This window comes from Sapajus apella, unplaced genomic scaffold (genome assembly GCF_009761245.1).
Source record: "Sapajus apella isolate SASKATOON/1434 unplaced genomic scaffold, GSC_monkey_1.0 scaffold97, whole genome shotgun sequence".
Taxonomy (NCBI): domain Eukaryota; kingdom Metazoa; phylum Chordata; class Mammalia; order Primates; family Cebidae; genus Sapajus; species Sapajus apella.
In genome coordinates, this window is record NW_022437037.1 from 3,776,660 (window position 1) to 3,797,634 (window position 20,975).

The following is a 20,975-nucleotide window of genomic DNA, read 5'->3' on the forward strand; positions in this document are numbered from 1 at the left end:
GGGGGGGTGTTGCGGTTAGCCGAGTTCGTTCCATTGCACTCCAGCCTGGGAAAAAAAAAAAAAACTCTGTTAAAAAAAAAAAAAAAAAAAAAAAGTTTTGTTTTTGTTTTTAATAGAAATGGGGTCTTGGTGTGTTGCCCAGGCTGGTCTTAAACTCCTGGGCTGAAGCCATCCACCCACCTTGGCCTCCCAAAGTGTGGGATTACAGGCATGAGCCTCTGCACCTGGCCCTCTATGAACTCTTGACCTCAGTTATTCAGTCTAAAAAAGGGGTCAATAATGCCCTCCCTGACAACTCCCATATTTGTGGCTGACTGGGCTCTTGACCCTTCTTAAAGCTCTGTCCTGTGGGGTACAGTCCCACCTGAGGGGCAGTCCCCCTGACGGCAGAGGGTGAGGGTGCAGCAGAAGGAAGTATTCAGATGGGGTGGCGGGTGAGTAAGTGTCATCTTTGAGGGATTGCTAAGAAACAGGCCAGCAGATCTGGGTTTCATGTCTGTCTCTGTTACCTTGAGCACATATCTTCACCTGGACGAGCCTCAGGTTCTTGTCTGGAAATGATGGGGACTCAGATGGGTGCCCCAGGCTAGGTCCTAGCTCACTCACTGCAGCTAGTGTGATCATGACCTCAGGTGCTGGAGCCCAGATGTCACCTCCTCGGCATGGGCACCTTGCCATCTTTATGTCTTTGTGGACTGTGTTACCGGGAGGCTGGTCAGTTTCCCTGTCTAGGGCAGCTGCCTCTTAGTCACTCTTCTGGGCAGCAGATGTGTACGGAGGGCGGTGTGTGTCCTGTCCCTGAGGTGCCCTGGGGCAGGCCCGCTCCCTTGGACCTTGCCCAGGGAAGTGTAACCGGCTGCACCCCCTCTTCCCTGCAGTCTGCATTCTCTCAGCTACGTTTGACACCAGGCTTGCGGAAAGTACTCTTTGCCACAGCCCTAGGGACTGTGGCCCTGGCCCTGGCTGCCCACCAGCTGAAGAGGCGACGGAGGAGGAAGAAGCAGATTGGCCCCGAGATGGGAGGAGAGCAACTGGGCATGGTGCCCCTACCCATCCTCATGGCCAGGAAGGTCCCTTCTGTGAAGAAAGGTAGGTGTGAGGTAGTGGGCATGGCCTGACCTGGGGTCACATCCTGGGGTCATAGCCCAGTTGGGCCACTCTCTACCCTGGGATCTTGGGCTAAGGACTTGCTGTCTCAGAGCCAAGGTCCCCTCGTCCATGAGCAGGACGACAGTAGCGTCCCTTCCTCCAGTCACTGTACTGGAGGGTGACGTCGTTGGATGCATGTGCTCTGTCGGTGGTGGTGGTTTTGGTTGTTCTCATTGGCTGGGGACCCTTTGGAAGCACCCGGGTCCAGAGGGGGTCGGGGGTGTGGCTCCTGGGTCCAGAGAGAGATGTTCCACAGGCTGAGGAGCAGGAAGAGCCATGTGGCTCTTGAACCATGTGGGATTCCTCCCGTCCCCTTCTCTCTTAAAAATTGAGGTTTAAGGGTTGGGCACGGTGGCTCACCTCTGTAATCCCAGCTCTTTGGGAGGCCGAGGCGAGTGAATCACTTGAGGCCAAGAGTTCAAGACCAGTCTGGCCAACATAGTGAAACCCTGTCTCTACTAAAAATACAGAAAAAAAAAATTGAGGTTTAATTTGCATGCACTAAGATTCAGGCTTTTTAGCATACTGTTGTGTGATCTTTCTCACACATGGAATCATCCGATCACCACCATGGTTAGGAATCATTCAGTTGGTTGGAAGGTAGTGAGTTCACTCAGTCGATTGCTCAGTCACAGACCACACTCCTCCTTCAACTCTTTTTTTTTTTTTTTTTTTTTTTTTTGTGCGACAGAGTTTCGCTCTTGTTACCCAGGCTGGAGTGCAGTGGCGCGATCTCGGCTCACCGCAACCTCCGCCTCCTGGGTTCAGGCAATTCTCCTGCCTCAGCCTCCTGAGTAGCTGGGATTACAGGCACGCGCCACCATGCCCAGCTAATTTTTTGTATTTTTAGTAGAGACGGGGTTTCACCATGTTGACCAGGTTGGTCTCGATCTCTTGACCTCGTGATCCACCTGCCTCGGCCTCCCAAAGTGCTGGGATTACAGGCTTGAGCCACCGCACCCGGCCAACTCTTTTTTTTTTGACATGGAGTCTCACTCTGCTGCCCAGGCTGGAGGGCAATGGTAAGATCTTGGTTCACTGCAGCCTCTGCCTCCCAGGTTCAAGTGATTCTCCTGCCTCAGGCTCTCAAGTAACTGGGACTACAGGCATGTGCCACCATGCCTGGCTAATTTTTGTATTTTTAGTAGAGATGGGGTTTCGCCATGTTGGCCAAGATGGTCTCGAACTCTTGAGCTCAGGTGATCCGCCTGCCTCGGCCTCCCAAGGTGCTGGGATTACAGGCGTGAGCCACCGTGCCCGGCCATCCTTCTTCTACTCTTTTCCCTGCTTCTCACTGCTACACTTAACTAGTCATAAAAAAAAAAAAATCTAAAAAAAAAAAAAAAAAAAAAAGAACTGTTCTGTTACTTTCTAAATGCCTAAATGCCCCGAGTCCTTAGTCAACCCCTCTCCTACCCCAGCCCTGGTAGCCACTGATCGGTTTTGTGGCTCCTGGTGTGGTTGTAAAAAACTCTTACGGCTCCTCTTCATCTTGTAATATAGAGACCTGGTGTTTGCTACATTGGAATGTTGTCTTGATCTCTTTCCAAGGCAAGGAGTTCTCATGGGTCCTCATCTTGGGAGAAACTGTTTTTTTTTTTTAAGTTGGAGTCTCATTCTGTTGCCCAAGCTGGAGTGCAAAGGCATGATCTTGGCTCATTTCAACCTCCGTCTCCTGGGTTCAGTCAAGTCTCCTGTCTCAGCCTCCTGAGTAGTTGGTATTACAGGCATGAGCCACCATGGCTGGCTAATTTCTAGTAGAGATGGGGTTTCACCATGTTGGCCAGGCTGGTCTGGAACTCCTGGCCTCAAGAGATCTGCCCGCTTTGGCCTCCCAAAGTGCTGGGATTATAGGCGCGAGCTACTATGCCCGGCTGAAACTTGTTTTAAGAAGCAAAAGTTCCTAAGATGTTTACTCAGAAAAAAAGAAAAAAAAAAAAAAAAAAGAAGCAAAAGTAGCGTGTAATCCCAGCACTTTGGGAGGCTGCGGTGGGCCAATCACCTGAGGTCAGGAGTTCAAGACCAGCCTGGCCAATATGGTGAAACCCCCCACTACTAAAACTACAAAAATTAGGCAGGCATGGTGTTGCATGCCTGTAATCCCAGCTACTCAGGAGGCTGAGGCAGGAAGATCGCTTGAACCCGGTTGTCGGAAGTTGCAGCAAGTTGAGATCATGCTACTGCACTCCAGCCTGGGCAATGGACTGAGACTGTCTCAAAAAAAAGTCCAGGCACTGTGGCTCACGCCTGTAATCCCAGCACTTTGGGAGGCTGAGGCGGGTGGATCACCTGAGGTTAGAAGTTCATGACTAGCCTGACCAACATAGTGAAACCCTGTCTCTACTAAAAATACAAAAAATTAGCTGGGCGTGGTAGCGGGTGCCTATAATTCCAGCTACTTGGGAGGCTGAGGCGGGAGAATCACTTGAACCTGGGAGGTGGAGGTTGCCGTGAGCCGAGATTGCGCCATTGTACTCCAGCCTGGGCAATAAAAGTGAGTCTCGTATCAAAAAAAAGAAAGGCCAGGTGCAGTGGCTCACACTTGTAATCCCAGCACTTTGGGAGACCAAGGTAGGTGGATTACCTGAGGTCAGGAGTTTAAGACCAGCCTGGCCAATGTGGCAAAATCCTGTCTTTACTAAAAATACAAAAAATAAAATTAGCACAGCATGGCGGTGTGTGCCTGTAATCCCAGCTACTAGGGAGGCTGAGGCAGGAGAATCATTTGAACCTGGGAGGCAGAGGTTGCAGTGAGCTGAGATCATGCCATTGCACTCCAGCCTGGGCGACAAGAGTGACACTCCGTCTCGAGGGGAAAAGAAAAGGGGGGGGGGCATGGGGGCTCACACCTGTAATTCCAGTGCTTTGGGAGGCCAAGGTAGGAGGATCATTTGAGTACAGGAGTTTGAGACCACCCTGGGCAACACAGGGAGACCCTGTTTCTCTTTTTTTTTTTTTAAGGACGGGGTTTCACCATGTTGATCAGGCTGGTCTTGAACTCCTGACCTCGTGATCCACCATCCTCGGCCTCCCAAAGTGCTGGGATTACAGGCATGAGCCACCATGCCCGGCATGTTTCTCTAAATAATTTTTTTCTTCATTTTTTAATTTCTTTTTTCCCAAACTGGATATGATCTAAATAATTTTTTTTTAAAAAAGAGAAAGAAACAAAAGTTGGCCAGGTGTGGTGGCTCATACCTATAATCCCAGCACTTTGGGAGGCAGGAGGATTCTTTGAGGCCAGGAGTTCAAGACCAGCCTGGACAACATAGAGAGGCCTTGTCTCTATTAAAAAAAAAAATAAGAAAAAGCAAAAATCTCCTTCTGTGAAAATAAATTTGAATTGTGTATTATTGTTGCAAAAGGAAAGTATTATCTTTAGAATTGGAAAAAGAAGCGGCCGGGCGCGGTGACTCACGCCTGTAGTCCCAGCACTTTGGGAGGGCAGGGCGGGCGGATGACGAGGTCAAGAGATTGAGACCATCCTGGCCAACTTGGTGAAACTCCATCTCTACTGAAAATACAAAAATTAGCCGGGGGTGGTGACACAAGCCTGTAGTCCCAGCTACTTGGGAGGCTGAGGGAGGGGAATTGCCTGAACCTGGGATGCAGTGAGCCAAGATTGTGCCACTGCACTCCAGCCTGGTGACAGAGCGAGACTCTGTCTCAAAAAAGAATTGGAAAAAGAAGTTTTTTTTTTGAGACAGTCTTACTCCATCGCCCAGGCTGGAGTGCAGTGGTGCAATCTTGGCTCACTGCAACCTCCACAACCTCCACCTCTGTGGTTCAAGCAATTCCCCTTACCTCAGTCTGCCAGGTAGCTGGGATTACAGGTGTATGCCACCATGCCTGGCTAATTTTTTTTCATTTTTAGTAGAGACGGGGTTTCATCATGTTGATCAGGCTGATCTTGAACTCCTGACCTCGTGATCCCCCTGCCTTGGCCTCCCAAAGTGTGAGGATTATAGGTGTGAGTCACCGACCCCAGCCGGAAAAAGAAGTCTTGAGACTAATATGAAAGGGGACCCTGAGAGGCCAAGGCAGCTGAGTTTCCGGTTGTCCTGGGAAGCCTGGAGTCATCTGCACAGCCTTTAGCTTCCATGCACTGTCCCACTCTGCCGGCTCTCATTTCACTGTATTTTCTCTTACCTACTTTGCTTACTTCTAAAAAAATCTTGATCATGTGTGGTGGCTTGTACCTGTCATCCCAGCACTTTCGGAGACCAAGGCCGGTGGATCACTTGAGCCCAGGAGTTTGAGACCAGCCTGGGTGATATATGGAGGCCCTGTTTCTCTCTCTCTCTCTCTCTCTCTCTCTCTCTCTCTCTCTCTCTTTTTTTTTAGAGACAGAGTCTCGCTGTGTCACCTAGACTGGAGTGCAGTGGTACAATCTCAGCTCACTGTAACCTCAGCTTCCCAGGTTCAAGTGATTCTCCTGCTTCAGCCACTCCAGTATCTAGGATTGCAGGTGCAAGCCACCACACCTGGCTAATTTTATATTTTTACTCGAGATGGGGTTTACTATGTTGGCCAGGCTGGTCTTGAACTCCTGACCTCAAGTGATCTGCCTGCCTTCACATCCCAGAAGTTGGGAGTACAGGCGTACACCACCATACCCGACTTTTTTTGTTTTATTTTGTTTTGTTTTGTTTGAGACAGAGTCTCACTCTGTCATTTAAGCTGGAGTGCATTGGCACAATCTCAGCTCGCTGCAACCTCTGCCTCCTGGGTTCAAGGATTCTCCTGCCTCAGCCTCCCAAGTAGCTGGGATTACAAGCAGGTGCCACGACACCTATCTAATTTTTTGTATTTTTAGAAGAGACAGGGTTTTACCATGTGGGCCAGGCTGGTTTCGAACTCCTAACCTCATGTGATCTGCCTGCCTTGGCCTCTCAAAGTGCTGGGATAACAGGCGTAAGGCACTGCACCCAGCCCTGTCTCTATTTTTAAAAATAACCTTTCATGTATATTTCATTAAAAAATTTTTAGGCCAGGCACGGTGGTTCATGCCTGTCATCCCATCACTGGGAGGCTAAGGCAGATGGATCACCTGAGGTTGGGAGTTCGAGACCAGCCTGACCAACATGGAGAAACCCCATGTCTACTAAAAATACAAAATTAGCCAAGTGTGGTGGTGCATGCCTGTTATCCCAGCTACTCAGGAGGCTGAGGCAGGAGAATCGCTTGAACCAGGAGGCGGAAGTTGTGGTGACCTGAGATTGTGCCATTGCACTCCAGGCTGGGCAAGAAGAGCGAAACTCTGTCTCACAAAAAAACAACTTTTTTTTTTTTATTTTGAGACAGAATCTTGCCCTGTTGCCCAGGCTGGAGCAACAGAAGAGCGAAGGGCCCTCCTTGTCCTGCTCACGATCATATCCCTGCCACTCCCTGCCACTGGGTACAGGGCCAGGCCCAGGGGAGGAGCCCAGAATCTGTCAGATAAGCTGAGAACGAGGTTCATCTGCTTTTCTGCCTCTTCACTTAGGCTTCTCTGGGCTGCTGATTGAGCGACTGGTTTAGAATTTTCCTCCTTCCAAAAGGGATATGAGGCAACAACTTTTAAAAATATGCAAAAGGTGGGGCACGGTGGCTCACGCCTATAATCCCACCCTTTGGGAGGCCAAGGTATTGCTTGAGCCCCAGGAGTTCAAGACCAGCTTGGCTAACATGGCGAAACCCTGTTCTGCTCAGTGCACACCCTGGGGGCCCCACTGTTACCCTGACTTAGAAGGTCAGGACTGGTTCCCAGATGAGGAAGAAGGGGAAGGTGGCCCAGCAGGGGAGCAGCCTGTACAAAGGCCAAATAGGATGCCTGTGTGACGCCTGCCCTTCTGCTCCTTACAGGATACTCTAGCCGGAGAGTCCAGAGCCCCAGCAGCAAGAGCAACGACACCCTGAGCGGCATCTCTTCCATTGAGCCTAGCAAGCACTCAGGCTCCTCCCACAGCGTGGCCTCGGTGAGCAGCGGGTGGTAGGCCAGGGCTCCAGGGCAGACAGTGCTCCAGGGCAGACAGGGTTCCAGGGCAGACAGGGCTCCAGGGCATCGGGCTTAAGCAAGATGGACTTAAGCATGAGGACTCTGCCTTAAGCAAGCTTATGGACTGGTAGAGTGAAGGGGGGTGAAGATTCATTCATTCATTCATTCACTCACTCAGTCACTCTCTCTCACTCCTCTACCCATGAAGGTTTTCAGGGATTGTCCCTAATCACTCACTGTGCCAGGTGTTGGGAGAAAGGTGGGCAGGTGCAGAGGAGAGAAACTGATGGTCTCTTGAGGAGACCCGTACCTGTGAAAGTGCAGGTTGTTCATTCATCAGCCACTGACAAGCACCTGTGTTATACCAGGGACTCTGCCAGGCGCTGGGGGTGTAGAGATAAAGGCAGAAGGTTGGCTTCTCCTGGGGTGTGGCTTTTGGTTCAGCAAGCAGAGTCCCAACTCTGAGCTAGGCTGGCACAGGGCCAAGCAAGAGCTGGGGGTGCCCACAGCCCAGTGGGGTGGGCGGCTGCTTGTGTGGATGAGAGGCAGGGCCCTGGCCCAGAATGGGTACTCTCTGTGTACCTGTCCAAGAGGTAGAGGAACCGTGGAGTAGGGGACGGACACACCAGTCAGGAGCAGGCTCAGGGGGGTTCACAGGTTCCTGGGCTGGGTGTTGGTCTCAGGATTCCTTTCTGCTTTGGTGGCTTCTACGAGGCAGCATCGGACACTGGAGTTTGTGGTTCTAGGCCATTCTGAGGGTGTGGATGCTTTGGCCAGGGATGAGCTTGGGGATGGCATTTGGAAGGGGTGTGTGGCCCATGGTCAGGCAGTGGGGGAGGGCTTGAGGGACCCTGCAGAGGGTCCGGGAAGGCTTCATTCTTTGTTCTTGTACTGATTGGTGCCCAGATGGTGGCAGTGAACTCATCTAGCCCCACAGCTGCGTGCTCGGGACCATGGGATGCCAGAGGGATGGAGGAGTCTCTGACCACCAGCGATGGCAATGTGGAGAGCCTCTACATGCAAGGTGTGGCCAGGAGGTGCCTGAGCTTCAAGGGCAGGGTGGGTGGCAGGAAAGGTCCCTTCCTAGGAGCCTGACGAGGCTCGGGTCACTTTGCCCCTCACTATGCTGCCCCAAATCCCAATTGGGTGATTTCCAGCCATTTTTGAACAAGGGACAGTGTCTAGGAACAAACCTGGTCTGGAAGAAGGCCTGGAACCTGAGCTGCCCTGGCCACGTGACCCCATCCAGGTCTTGCTCTTCAAGGCCCTCTTGCCTTCTTGATGTTCTGAGTCCCATCTTGGGTGAGACTGTGGGGGGTTGACTCTCCCTTCTTGCCCCACCCATGCTCAGGCATGGAGCTGTTCGAGGAGGCTCTACAGAAGTGGGAGCAGGCACTAAGCGTGGGCCAGCGGGGGGACAGCGGCAGCACCCCCACGCCAGGGGATGGCCTCCGGAACCCAGAGACTGTGTCAGAGCCACTATCTGAGGTAGGTGGTCTTCTGTGTCCCCCTGCACCCATGGGAGAAGGTTGGCAGCACAGGAGAGGGGCAGCCACCCCTTGGGAAGCAGGCAGGCTCCTGTCCTCTGGGACTGTGGATTTCCCTCTACGAGGGTGTTATTTACATGAAACAAAACAATTCATGTCACATGCTCAGCACGATGCCTGGCGCTTGGTAAACAGCTGTGCTGAGAATCACACCCCTCTCAACCCCTTGAAGGGCAATGTGCAGCCCTCAAAGACTGGAAGGGAAGACGCTTCTGTTGAGAGTTGGCTGCATTGCCAGACCTTTTTTTTCTTTTTTAATTGGGACGGAGTATCACACTGTCACCCTGGCTGGAGTGCAGTGGCACCATCTCAGCTCACTGCGACCTCCACCTCCTGGGTTCCAGTGATTCTCCTGCCTCAGCCTCCTGAGTAGCTGGGATTACAGGTGCCCACGACCATACCCAGCTAATTTTTTGTATTTTTAGTAGAGACAGGGTTTCATCATGTTGGACAGGCTGGTCTCAAACTCCTGACCTTGTGATTCACCTGCCTCAGCCTCCCAAAGTACTGGGATTACAGGTGTGAGCCACCATGCCCAGCCCTTTTTTTTTTTTTTTTTTTTTAAGGTTTTTTTTTTGGGGCACCACCAAAGTTTTCTACAGAAAATTTTTTTTTTTTTTTTTTTTTTTTTTTTTTTTTTTTTTTTTTGATTAGAGACAGGGTTTCACCATGGTCTCAATCTCTTGACCTCGTGATCTGCCTGCCTCAGCCTCCCAAAGTGCTGGGATTCCAGGTGTGAGCCACCGCACCCGGCCTATTTATTTATTTTTAAGACGGGGTCTTGCTCTGTAGTGAGCTGAGATTGTGTCACTACCCTCCAGCCTGGGTGACAGAACAAGATTCCGTCTCACAAAAGAAAAAAAAAAACAAAACCACACATCTATTATAAAAAGTTAAAATTTGGGCCAGGTGTGGTGGCTCACACCTGTAATTCCAATGCTTTGGGAGGCCAAGGTGGCCAGATCACCTGAGGTCAGGAGTTCAAGACCAGCCAGGGTAACATGGGGAAACCCCACCTCTTATTAAAAATACAAAAATTAGCCCAGTGTGGTGGTGCATGCCTGTGATCCCAGATCCTTGGGTGGCTAAGGCAGGACCCTGGACACTTGAACCTGGGAGGTGGAGAGAGAGAGAGACAGACAGACAGAGACAGACAGAGACAGAGAGAGACAGAGAGACAGAGACAGAGAGAGACAGAGAGACAGAGAGAGAGAGATCTTTTTTTTTTTTTTTTTTTTTCTTTGAGATGGAGTTTCACTCTTCTTGCCCAGGCTGGAGTGCAGTTTTTGGCTCACCAAAACCTCCACCTCCCAGGTTCAACTGATTCTCCTGCCTCAGCCTCCCAAGTAGCTGGGATTACAGGTGCATGCCACCATCATGCCTGGCTGATTTTTGTATTTTTAGTAGAGATGGTGTTTCGCCATGTTGACCAGGCTGGTCTCAAACTCCTGACCTCAGGTGATCCCCCCGCCTTGGCCTCCCAAAGTGCTGGGATTACAGGTGTAAGCCACCACACCTGGCCTATAATTTTATTTTTAAATTTTAGTCTTATTTATTTATTTATTTTGAGACCAGGCTATGAAACTGGCTAATTTTTGTATTTTTGGTTTTACCATGTTACCAAGGCCAGTCTCAAACTCCTAGGCCCAAGTGATTCACCTGACTCAGCCTTCCAGTGTGCTGGGATTACTGGTGTGAGTCATTGTGCCTGGCCCAGTGATTTGATTTTCTTTTCTTTTCCTTTCTTTTCTTTCTTTCTTTCTTTCTTCTTTCTTTCTTTCTTTCCTTCCTTCCTTCCTTCCTTCCTTCCTTCCTTCCTTCTTTCTTCTCTCTCTCTCTCTTTCTTTCCTTCTCTCTCTCTTTCTCTTTCTCTCTCTTCTTTCTTTCTTTCTCTCTCTATCTCTTTTTCTCTTTCCTTTCTTTCAACAGAGTCTCACTGTGTCACCAGGCTCCAGGCTGAAGTGCAGTGGTACCATCTCGGCTCACTGCAACCTCTGCCTCCTGTGTTCAAGCAATTCTTCTGCCTCAGCCTCCCTAGTAGCTGGGACTACAGGCGTGCGCCACCACGCCCAGCTAATTTTGTATTTTAGTAGAGATGGGGTTTCACCATGTTGGCCCGGATGGTCTCAGTCTCTTGACCTCGTGATCCACCCACCTTGGCCTCCCAAAGTGCTGGGATTACAGGCATGAGCCACCGCACCCAACCTATTTATTATTTATTTTTTGAGACAGAGTCTTGCTCTGTCACCCAGGTTGGAGTGCAGTGGCGCCATTCCAGCTCACTGCAGCCTCAACCTCCTGGGCTCAAGTAATCCTCCTACCTCAGTCTCCTGAGTAGCTGGGACGACAGGCACATGTCGGCTTAATTTTTGTATTTTTTGTAGAGATGAGGTCTTTCCATGTTGCCTCAGCTGGTCTCAAACTTCTGGGCTCGAGATTCTCCTGCCTCTGCCTCCCAAAGTTCTGGGATTATAAGTGTGAGACACCTCACCCGGTCTATTTTTCTGCCTTATGATTTCTTTTTTTTGTTTGTTTTTGAGATGAGTCTCGCTCTGTCACCCAGGCTGGAGTGCGGTGGCGCGATCTCGGCTCACTGCAACCTCCACCGCCCAGGTTCAAGCAATTCTCCTGTCTCAGCCTCCTGAGTAGCTGGGACTATAGGCGCATGCCACCATGCCTGGCTAATTTTTTTTGTATTTTAGGGATGGGGTTTCATCATGTTGGTCAGGCTGGTCTTGAACTCCTGACCTCACGTGATCCACCCGCCTTAGCCTCCCAAAGTGCTGGGATTACAGGCATGAGCCACTATGCCCGGCCTCACATTATCTTTTTTTTTTTTTTTTTTTTTTGGGCGGGGTTTCGCTCTTGTTACCTAGGCTGGAGTGCAATGGCGCGATCTTGGCTCACCGCAACCTCCGCCTCCTGGGTTCAGGCAATTCTCCTGCCTCAGCCTCCTGAGTAGCTGGGATTACAGGCACGTGCCACCATGCCCAGCTAATTTTTTGTAGTTTTAGTAGAGACGGGGTTTCACCATGTTGACCAGGATGGTCTCGATCTCTTGACCTCGTGATCCACCCGCCTCGGCCTCCCAAAGTGCTGGGATTATAGGCTTGAGCCACCGTGCCCGGCATGATTTCTTTAATAACATTTTATTGACCCCCCAATCCTCCCACCCCTTTCACCCCATGGGGAAAAAATAAATAACATTTTCTTTTCTCTGGCTTAGTTTGTTGTAAGGTTACAGTATATAATACATAGAACATAGAAAATGTGCTAATTGACTATGTTCTCAGTAAGACTCCTGGTTAACAGTAGGTTATTAATTAGTAGTTAATAACCTACTAATAACTCCCTCTACTTTTGGAGGAGTCAGAAGTTCTGTGTGGGGCAGGCGCCTGTAATCCCAGCACCTGGGGAGGCTGAGGCAGGAGGAGTACTTGAGCCCATAAGTTTGGAACCAGTCTGGGCAACGTGGCAAAACCCTGTCTCTACCAAAAAAAAAAAAAAAAAAAAGCAGAAATTAGCCAGGCATGGTGATGCATACCTGTAGTCCTACCTACTGTGGAGGCAGAGGCGGGAGGACCACTTGAACTCAGGAGGTTGAGGCTGTGGTTAGATGTGATTGTGCTACTGCAGTGTGGGCTGGGTGATGGAATGAGGCCCTCTCTAAAAAAACAAAAAATGTTTTATGTGGATTTTCAACTGTGTGGGCACAGGTACCCTAAGCCCACCATTTTTAAGGGTCAGCTGTACTTTATGTAACCTGGTATATCCAAAATGTGATCGTTTCAGCGTGTAATCAACAGAAAAGATTCCTGGGATGGGCTACGCTTTTTGGTGCGGTCTTTGGAATCTGGTGTGTGTTTAGACTCCGGGTTTCCAGTGCTCAGCTGCCACACATGGCTGGTGGCTCCTGCATTGAGCAGTGAAGGTCTGGAGCCTCTGTGCTTAGCTGCTGAGCCCCAGAGCTTCTCCCCTTTCCCCAGGGGCCCGGGGGCGGGGAAGGGGCTGTTTTCACGGGAGCTTGCAGGGTCTGGGTTGAGGCTTATGGTTTTTACGGCAGCCAGAGTCACAGCGGAAGGAGTTTGCAGAGAAGCTGGAGTCCCTGCTGCACCGTGCCTACCACCTGCAGGAGGAGTTCGGCTCCACCTTCCCCGCGGACAGCATGCTGCTGGACCTCGGTGAGCTGGGCCTGGTGCAGACGGGGTGGGCATGGAGGGTGGCAGGGATGGAGGTGAGGAGAAGGTGCGAGAACCGGGGCGTGGTCCTCAGTGCATCCGATGAATCAGGATCACCGGGGCTCTTGGACCTCACGTGATCTAGCACCTTATTGCACAGATGGGGAAACTGAGGTGTTCCCTTCTCCATGGCAGGCTGGAGCACAGCTGAAGGGAGGCCCTGGGAATCCCCAGAGAGTGCACCTGGCCCTGTCCCCTTTGGGTGCACCTTGGGGCTCGTGTAACAGCATCTCCCCGATGGCTTTCCCAGGCCTTCTCTTCGAGTCCCTTCCTGCATCCCAAACCGCATGGATGGATGGGGTGCCTCCTGGGAGGCTCACTGAGAGCAGGCCAAGGGCCAAGACCAGAGCTCTGTTGTTGGGTGGGTGGAGGTGAAATGTGACATTACTAAGGGAAACCAAGTCGTTTTGCCAAATAGCCACTGTCGTCTCTGTGCCCACCGTGTCCTGGACCCCTGCAGTGAATGACCCCTGGGTCCCTCCCTGTGTACTCAGCCCTGTCAGGGATAGTATCAGATTCCTAAGGGTCTAGCTCCCTACCTCTGCCAGTGGGGACACAGAACTGGAGTGGGTTGGGACAGCCACAAGCCCTGCCCTGGCTTCTCCCCACCTGCTTTCCGCGTGGCTTCTCTGTTGAAGGAATCTGCCTCCTGTGGCCTCCCTACATGACAGAAAAGGCTCGGGAGGACCTTCCCTGCTGCAGGTCTGTGGCCTTTGCTTAACTGCTCACCAAACCTTTCCTGAGCACCCCGGAGGTCCACACCCCTCAGCCCTTGGCGGAGCAGGGAGGGGAACCCCAGGTGAGCGGCCGTGGACTCTCTCGAGCCCTTGGTATCAGTGGCTGAGTTTCAGCTTGTCAGAGGATAGAGGCGGCTTGTCCAGTGCCACACAGCGCAGCAGAGTCCTCCCCTGCAGAGCTCGGGGGCCTTCAGCCCTCAGGTCTAGCAGTGCGACCTGTGAGCCTGGCAGAGCCGCTCACCAGCCGAGAGCCCACACCCGAGGCTGACCACCTCAGGATGTCGTGAGGATTGAAGGAGTCACTCACTGAGGCGACAAGTCCAGTGTCTTCACACAGAAGCACTCGGCATGTCAGAGCTTTGCCCCGAGCATGGGCATCGCAGACCCGGGATGAAGCCTCCCCTGGGCCTGGCGGGGGGCTTTGGGTACTGGGATTCCCGCTGAGCACTGTGCTGGGAGTCTTATCCCCTCCCTCTCTTGCTGCCCTTCCCAGAGAGGACCCTCATGCTGCCCCTGACTGAGGGTTCACTGCGGCTGCGGCCGGACGACGAGGACAGCCTGACCTCAGAGGATTCCTTCTTCTCTGCCACTGAGGTGACTTGGGGTGGGGACCAAGCCTAGGGTGGGGTGAAGGCCAGGCCTTTTTTACAGGCTCATGGGGCTGGCACTGGGTCATGGGAAAGTGGAGGCATTTCCTCCGATGGGAGCAGAATTTGGATGCTCCCACGGGCCTCCCTGAAGCTGTTGGGGATGGGGGGAGGGCTGAGAAATCGGGGCCATTGTCCTGTGGGTGAGAGCAGGGGTTCTGCCCCGAAGGGCTCCAGCTGTGTCAGCCTCTCCCTCCTCCAGACTGCTGTGCCCATTGCTTGGCCTCAGTCTCCTGCCATGGGCATGTGGATCAGGCACGGGAGGACATGTACATGTGCCCTTTGGGTGGCCTCTTTGGGAAGGTGCCCTGGAGCTGGGGATGCTAAGGACCAGAGCTGGGCTCGAACTGGGGCCTCCTGGCCAGTTCCCTCCGACCTCTCCTCAGAGAGATTGGCAGTGGGCAGGCACCTGGGGTGGCCACTGTGGCTGCCGACGAGCGGGTCCCCTCTAGCTGCAGCATGCTGCTCACACGGGCTTCCCTGCCCCCCCCCGCACCCTCCCCCAGCTCTTCGAGTCCCTGCAGGCTGGAGATTATCCGATCCCACTCTCCAGGCCTGCCGCTGCCTACGAGGAAGCCCTGCAGCTGGTGAAGGAGGGGAAAGTGCTCTGCCGGACCCTCAGGTGAGCAGGGGTGGAGCGAGGGAGGGGACAGGAGGCAGTGGGTGACCCTGGCCCTTGTGGGAGGCGGAGAAGCCAGTGGTGCTTGGTGAGGACTCAGCCTGAGTAAGTCCAGGCTGACTGGGGGCTGTGGTGAGCTGGCGACAGCTCCTCCCCCAGCTGCAGAGGCCTGGATGGACCCATACTGGCAGGTCTGGTATCAATAATGACAGTAATAAATGAACATAATTCATAAAGAACAATAGTTAATACCTGTTCTAAATTCCGAGAGGCTGTTTGCTTCTACAGCACATACACTAAAAAAAAAATTGGAATGGGCCCGGCACGGTGGCTCATGCCTGTAATCCCAGCACATTGGGAGCCTGAGGCAGGCAGATCATGAGGTCAGGAGCTCGAGATCAGCCTGACCAACATGGTGAAACTCCGTCTCTTCTAAAAATACAAAAATTAGCCAGGTATAGTGGCTCACACCTGTAATCCCAGCTACTCAGGAGGCTGAGGCAGGAGAATTGCTTGAACCTGGCAGGTGGAGGTTACAGTTAGCCGAGATTATGCCATTGCACTCCAGCCTGGACAACAGAGCAAGACTCCGTCTCAAAAAAATAAAAAAAAAAGGAATGGTATAGAGATTAGCATGGTCCCGGTGCAAGGGTGACACACAGATTTCCCAAGCATTCCATATAAAAACAAAATAAATTCTCAGGAGGGTCCAGCCACACCGGAGGCACTGGTCCTAAGTGCAGTGTCTGGAGGCAGTTCCTCCGTAGGAGAGTCAGGAACCCAGGCTGTGGGGACAGACAGACCCAGGTGCCTCCAAGTTCTGCTGCCGGTAACAAGTCGCTTAACTTCTCTTAGCCTCGGTTTTCTTGTTTGTGGTTATATTTAGGCCTCTTTACCATCTTAAATTAACTTTTTTGTATGATAAGAGACTGAAAACTTTTTTTTTTTTTTTTTTGTATTTTTAGTAGAGATGGGATTGCACTGTGTTGGCCAGGCTGGTCTCAAACTCCTGACCTCAAGTGATCCACCCACCTTTGCCCCCACAAAGTGCTGGGACTACAGGCTCACTGAGCCACTGCACTGGGCCTGAGAACTTGGCTTTTTGATCATGGCTTGCAGATTTCAGTATGTGTGTTTAAAAGTTAACCTGGAGCTGTGTGCAGTGACTCATGTCTGTAATCCCAGCTCTTTGGGAGGCCGAGGCAGGCAGATCACCTGAGGTCAGGAGTCTGAGACCAGCCTGGCCAATATGGTGCAAACTCCATCTCTACTAAAAATATAAAAATTAGCTGGGCATGGCGGCATGTACCTTCAGTTCTAGCTACTTGGGATGCTGAGACAGGAGGATTGCTTGAACCTGGGAGGCAGAAGCTGCAGTGAGTGGAGATCACCCCACTGTACTCCAGCCTGGGCAACAGAGTGAGACTAGACTCCATCTCAAAAAAAAAAAAAAAAAAGCCAAAAAACTGGGCAGGCATACTGGCTCACGCCTGTAATCCCAGCACTTTGGGAGGCCAAGGCAGGCAGATCACGTAAGGTCAGGAGTTCAAGACCAACCTGGCCAACATGGTGAAATCCCATCTCCACTAAAAATATAAAAATTAGGTGGGGTGCGGTGGTGGCCGCCTGTAGTCCTAGCTTCTTGAGAGTTTGTGGCAGGAGAATCGCTTGAACCTGGGAGGTGGAGGATGTAGTGAGCTGAGATGGCACCACTGCACTCCAGCCTGGGTGACAGAGTGAGACTCCTTCTTAAAAAAAAAAAAAGTTCGCTGACCAGGAATGAATCAGACCCTGGCTGAAGCCGAGGCGATTTAGATGAAGGGTCGCCACCCTGCTGGGTGGTTCACCACATCTGCCATCAGGAGGCAGTTTGGCCATTTCAGTCCTTTGCCAGTGAACTGTGGGGCGGGTTGTGGCCTAAGCAAGCCTCGGTCATCTCTGTAACCCAGTGCCTGAGAGGCTGTCATGTCCTCACAGCTCATCCAGGCAGCCTCATCCTGTGGCCTGGGAAGACCAAGGCCTCAAGGGAGGCAGGTACCAGCCAGAGGTCACACTGCCAGGCTGAGGCAGGGCCAGGGCTGGAGCCAGAGCCTCTCCCCTCCCCACTCAGGTGCCACCTGACCCCCCGGGGCATCACTGGGCAGGGACCAGGTTGTGTGACGCCATCTGTCCTCCCCTCAGGACGGAGCTGCTGGGCTGCTACAGCGACCAGGACTTTCTGGCCAAGCTGCACTGTGTGCGGCAGGCCTTCGAGGTGGGTGTGGCCTGGGGGCTCCACGGGGGTGGAAGGCGAGGGGCGGTCAGGCCGGCCACGGCTCTGTGTCATGTACGTGGCTTCCTGGTCCCTGGCCAGCCCTGCTCCCACCCTGGGCTCCTCTGTGGCAGGTGGGCAACCTACCTGGCCTCTTCTGTGGCCCTCTCCGTGGGCTTTGAGGGACTGCCATGCCAGCAACTCACTCCTCTCCCTCCCTCCTTCCCCAGGGGCTTCTGGAAGACAAGAGTAACCAGCTTTTCTTCGGGAAAGTGGGCCGGCAGATGGTGACAGGCCTGATGACCAAGGCTGAGAAGGTAACGGGGTGGGGTGGGGGGCAATTATAAAATGCAAACCTGGCAGGGCACGATGACTCATGCCTGAATCCCAGCACTTTGGGAGGCCAAGGCGGGTGGATCACCTGAGGTCAGGAGACTGAGACCAACCTGGCCAACGTGGTGAAACCCCATCTCTATTAAGAATACAAAAATTAGGGCTGGGCGCGGTGGCTCACGCCTATAATCCCAGCACTTTGGGAGGCCGAGGCGGGTGGATCACAAGGTCAAGAGATTGAGACCATCCTGGTCAACATGGTGAAACGCCGTCTCTACTAAAACTACAAAAAATTAGCTGGGCATAGTGGCACATGCCTGTAATCCCAGCTACTCAGGAGGCTGAGGCAGGAGAATTGCCTGAACCCAGGAGGCGGAGGTTGCGGTGAGCGGAGATCGCGCCATTGCACTCCAGCCTGGGTAACAAGAGCGAAACTCCTTCTCAAAAAAAAAAAAAAAGAATACAAAAATTAGCCAGGTGTGGTGGTGTGCGCCTGTAACCCCAGCTACTCAGGAGGCTGAGGCAGGAGAATCGAGTGAACCCAGGAGGCAAAGGTTGCAGTGAGCCAAGATGACACCACTGCACTCCAGGCTGGGCGACAAGAGCTAGACTTCGTCTCAAAAAAATAAAAATAAAAATAAAATGCAAACCACAGAGGGTCCCCCTGAACCCCACCTGCCAGAGGGAACCCCTGTGCACACTGTTATGTGTGTGCCTCCTACTCGATTCTGTAGACTCTCAAACCGTGGATGCTGTTATTCCGTTTCTAAGCCTTTGCCTACTTACCGTCCCACAATTTACTCTGGGGTGTAGTGGCATATGGTGTGCGTCTGTCCACGCCAGCACCGGGAGGGTTTTCCCCAACTGTGGAGCGTTCCATTGCGTGGAGAGCGCCACACGATGACCCCAATCCCTGATGGATGGACACCTGGGCTGTCTAGTGTTCACCATCACAGACATCACTACTATAATCTTCCTTACAGGGCTCTCTTGAGAGGTTTTCTGTGAGGCAAAGCATGGATATGGCATTTCTGTGTCCTGGACATTTAGAAGGCAGGCAGATATTGCCAGATGCCCTCCAAAAGGCCTTAACAACTTATGTTGCTGCCAGCAAGATAAGGGTGTTTCCTTGCATCTTTGATTACTGATGAGGTTGCATAATGTTTGTTTTTGTTTTTTTTTGAGACGGAGTTTTGCTCTTGTTGCCCAGGCTGTTGTGCAATGGTGTGACTTTGGCTCACTGTAACCTCCACCTCCCAGGTTCAAGTGATTCTCCTGCCTCAGCCTTCCGAGTATCTGGGATTACAGGCATGCGCGACCACGCCTGGCTAGTTTCGTATTTTTAGTAGAGACGGGGTTTCTCCATGTTGGTCAGGCTGGTCTCAAACGCCTGACCTCAGTTGATCCACCTGCCTCGGCCTCCCAAAGCGCTGGGATTACAGGCATGAGCCACCGCGCCCAGCGAGGTTGCATAATTTTTTTGTTGATTGATTACTTGTCTTTTTTTTTTAACGGGTTTGAGCACAGCTTTTGAACAGTTGGAGAGATGACTGTAAAACACACATCTGACCTCATACATCTGCTCCTCACCCGTTATCTGGTTGTAGCCAGCCACCTACAACGCTTGCTTGTGCCTGCTGCCCTTGGGGCAAAGGCCAAGCTCTGATTGGTGTTTGCTGCCCTGTGAGCTTCATCCTGTCTGGCTGAAGGGCCTTCTAGTGCACCAGACTTGCTGTGTCATCTGGGCTTTGCATGTGCTGGGCTCTACACCAGGAACACTGTTGCTCAATCTTTTTTTTTGTTGAGACAGAGTTTTGCTTCTGCCGCCCAGCCTGCAGTGCAGTGGCATGATCTTGGCTCACTGCGACCTCCACCTGCTATGCTTAAGCCATCCTCCTGCCTCAACCTCCTGAATAGCTGGGACAACAGGCATGTGCCACCACAGCTGGCTGATTTTTGTATTTTTCATAGAGACTGGGTTTTCCTATGTTGCCTAGGCTGGTCTCAAACTCCTGACCTCAGGTGATCTGCCCTCCTTAGCCTTCCAAAAGTGCTGGGCTTACAGATGTGAGCCACCACACCTGGCCTTATGATTATTATTATTATTATTATTATTATTTTTTTTTTGAGACGGAGTTTCACTCATGTTACCCAGGCTGGAGTGCAATGGCGCGATCTCGGCTCACCGCAACCTCCGCCTCCTGGGTTCAGGCAATTCTCCTGCCTCAGCCTCCTGAGTAGCTGGGATTACAGGCACACACCACCATGCCCAGCTAATTTTTTGTATTTTTAGTAGAGACGGAGTTTCACCCTGTTGACCAGGATGGTCTCGATCTCTTGACCTCGTGATCCACCCGCCTCGGCCTCCCAAAGTGCTGGGATTACAGGCTTGAGCCACCGCGCCCGGCCAGCGATTATTATTATTTTTTTAAAGAAAACAACTTTATCGTGAAATACACATAGAAGACAGTGTAAAAAAGTATAGGATTTGGCTGGGCACGGTGGCTTATGCCTGTAATCCTAGCAGTTTAAGAGGCCGAGATGGGAGGATTGCTTGAGCCCAGGAGTTCAAGGCTACAGTGAGCCATGATTTTACCACCGCTCTCCCGCCTGGCCAACAGAATGAGACCCTGTCTCAAAAAACCAAAAAGTATCTATAGGATTTTTTTTTTTTTTTTTTTTTTGAGTTGGAGTCTTGCTGTGTCGTCTGGGCTGGAGTACCATGGTTCCATCTTGACTCACTGCAACCTCTGCCTCCCAGGTTCAAGTGATTTTTCTACCTCCACCTCCCTCCCAAGTAGCCAGGATTACAAGCATGTGCCACCACGGCTGGCTAATTTTTGTATTTTTAGTAGAGACAGGGTTTCACCATGTTGGCCAGGCTGGTCTGGAACTCCTGACCTCAGGTGATCTGCCTGCCTTGGCCTCCCAAAGTGCTGGGATTATAGGTGTGAGCCACTGTGCCCAGCATATCTATAGGATTTAATGAAAGGAAAGAAAAATCCTGTGTAACCAGCACCTAGGCTAGGAGGTGGGACACAGTGTCTGGAAGACTCCCACTCCAATTTTCCTCTGTCTTCCTCCCTCCTCCATTCCACGGTCACTTGTCTTCTCAGTACCCCCAGCCGTCTCTATCCCAGGAGGTCATCACCTGACTCCCTGAGACCCTAGAGAAGCCCTGGGCTCACTGTGGCAATGTGGCCTCACCACCTGCCTCCTGCTCGTGGGCTGCCTTGTCCTTCCTCTCCGGTTATTCAGTAAGCTCCATGGGGGCCAGGGCTGGAGCTCTCCTGGCACAGGTGTGTGCCCCATCCAGGGCCTGGCACAGGGCAGGGACTGCATAAGCACTCCTCGGATGATTTCGCTCCCAGCAGCGGCCGTTTACCTGCAGTGCTCAGTGTGTGCTCATGGTGCTTCACCTCGGGTAGTTCATTCAATCCTCACCGCAATTTCTGCTTGGCGAATGAGGGTGCTGAG

General features: G+C 52.0%; 1 protein-coding gene across 2 annotated transcripts in view; it reads left to right on the forward strand.

Moving 5' to 3' along the window:
- The window catches only part of MIGA2 (mitoguardin 2), a 31,827-nt gene that overhangs the window by 4,306 nt on the left and 6,546 nt on the right, over positions 1 to 20,975 (forward strand). For both annotated transcript variants that reach the window (XM_032257526.1, XM_032257525.1), the window contains exons 3-11: positions 879 to 1,089; positions 6,994 to 7,106; positions 8,033 to 8,150; positions 8,478 to 8,614; positions 12,737 to 12,854; positions 14,142 to 14,242; positions 14,802 to 14,917; positions 17,096 to 17,168; positions 17,396 to 17,482. In XM_032257526.1, the coding sequence (XP_032113417.1) occupies positions 879 to 1,089; positions 6,994 to 7,106; positions 8,033 to 8,150; positions 8,478 to 8,614; positions 12,737 to 12,854; positions 14,142 to 14,242; positions 14,802 to 14,917; positions 17,096 to 17,168; positions 17,396 to 17,482 (1,074 nt within the window). The remainder of the gene's footprint in view (positions 1 to 878; positions 1,090 to 6,993; positions 7,107 to 8,032; positions 8,151 to 8,477; positions 8,615 to 12,736; positions 12,855 to 14,141; positions 14,243 to 14,801; positions 14,918 to 17,095; positions 17,169 to 17,395; positions 17,483 to 20,975) is intronic.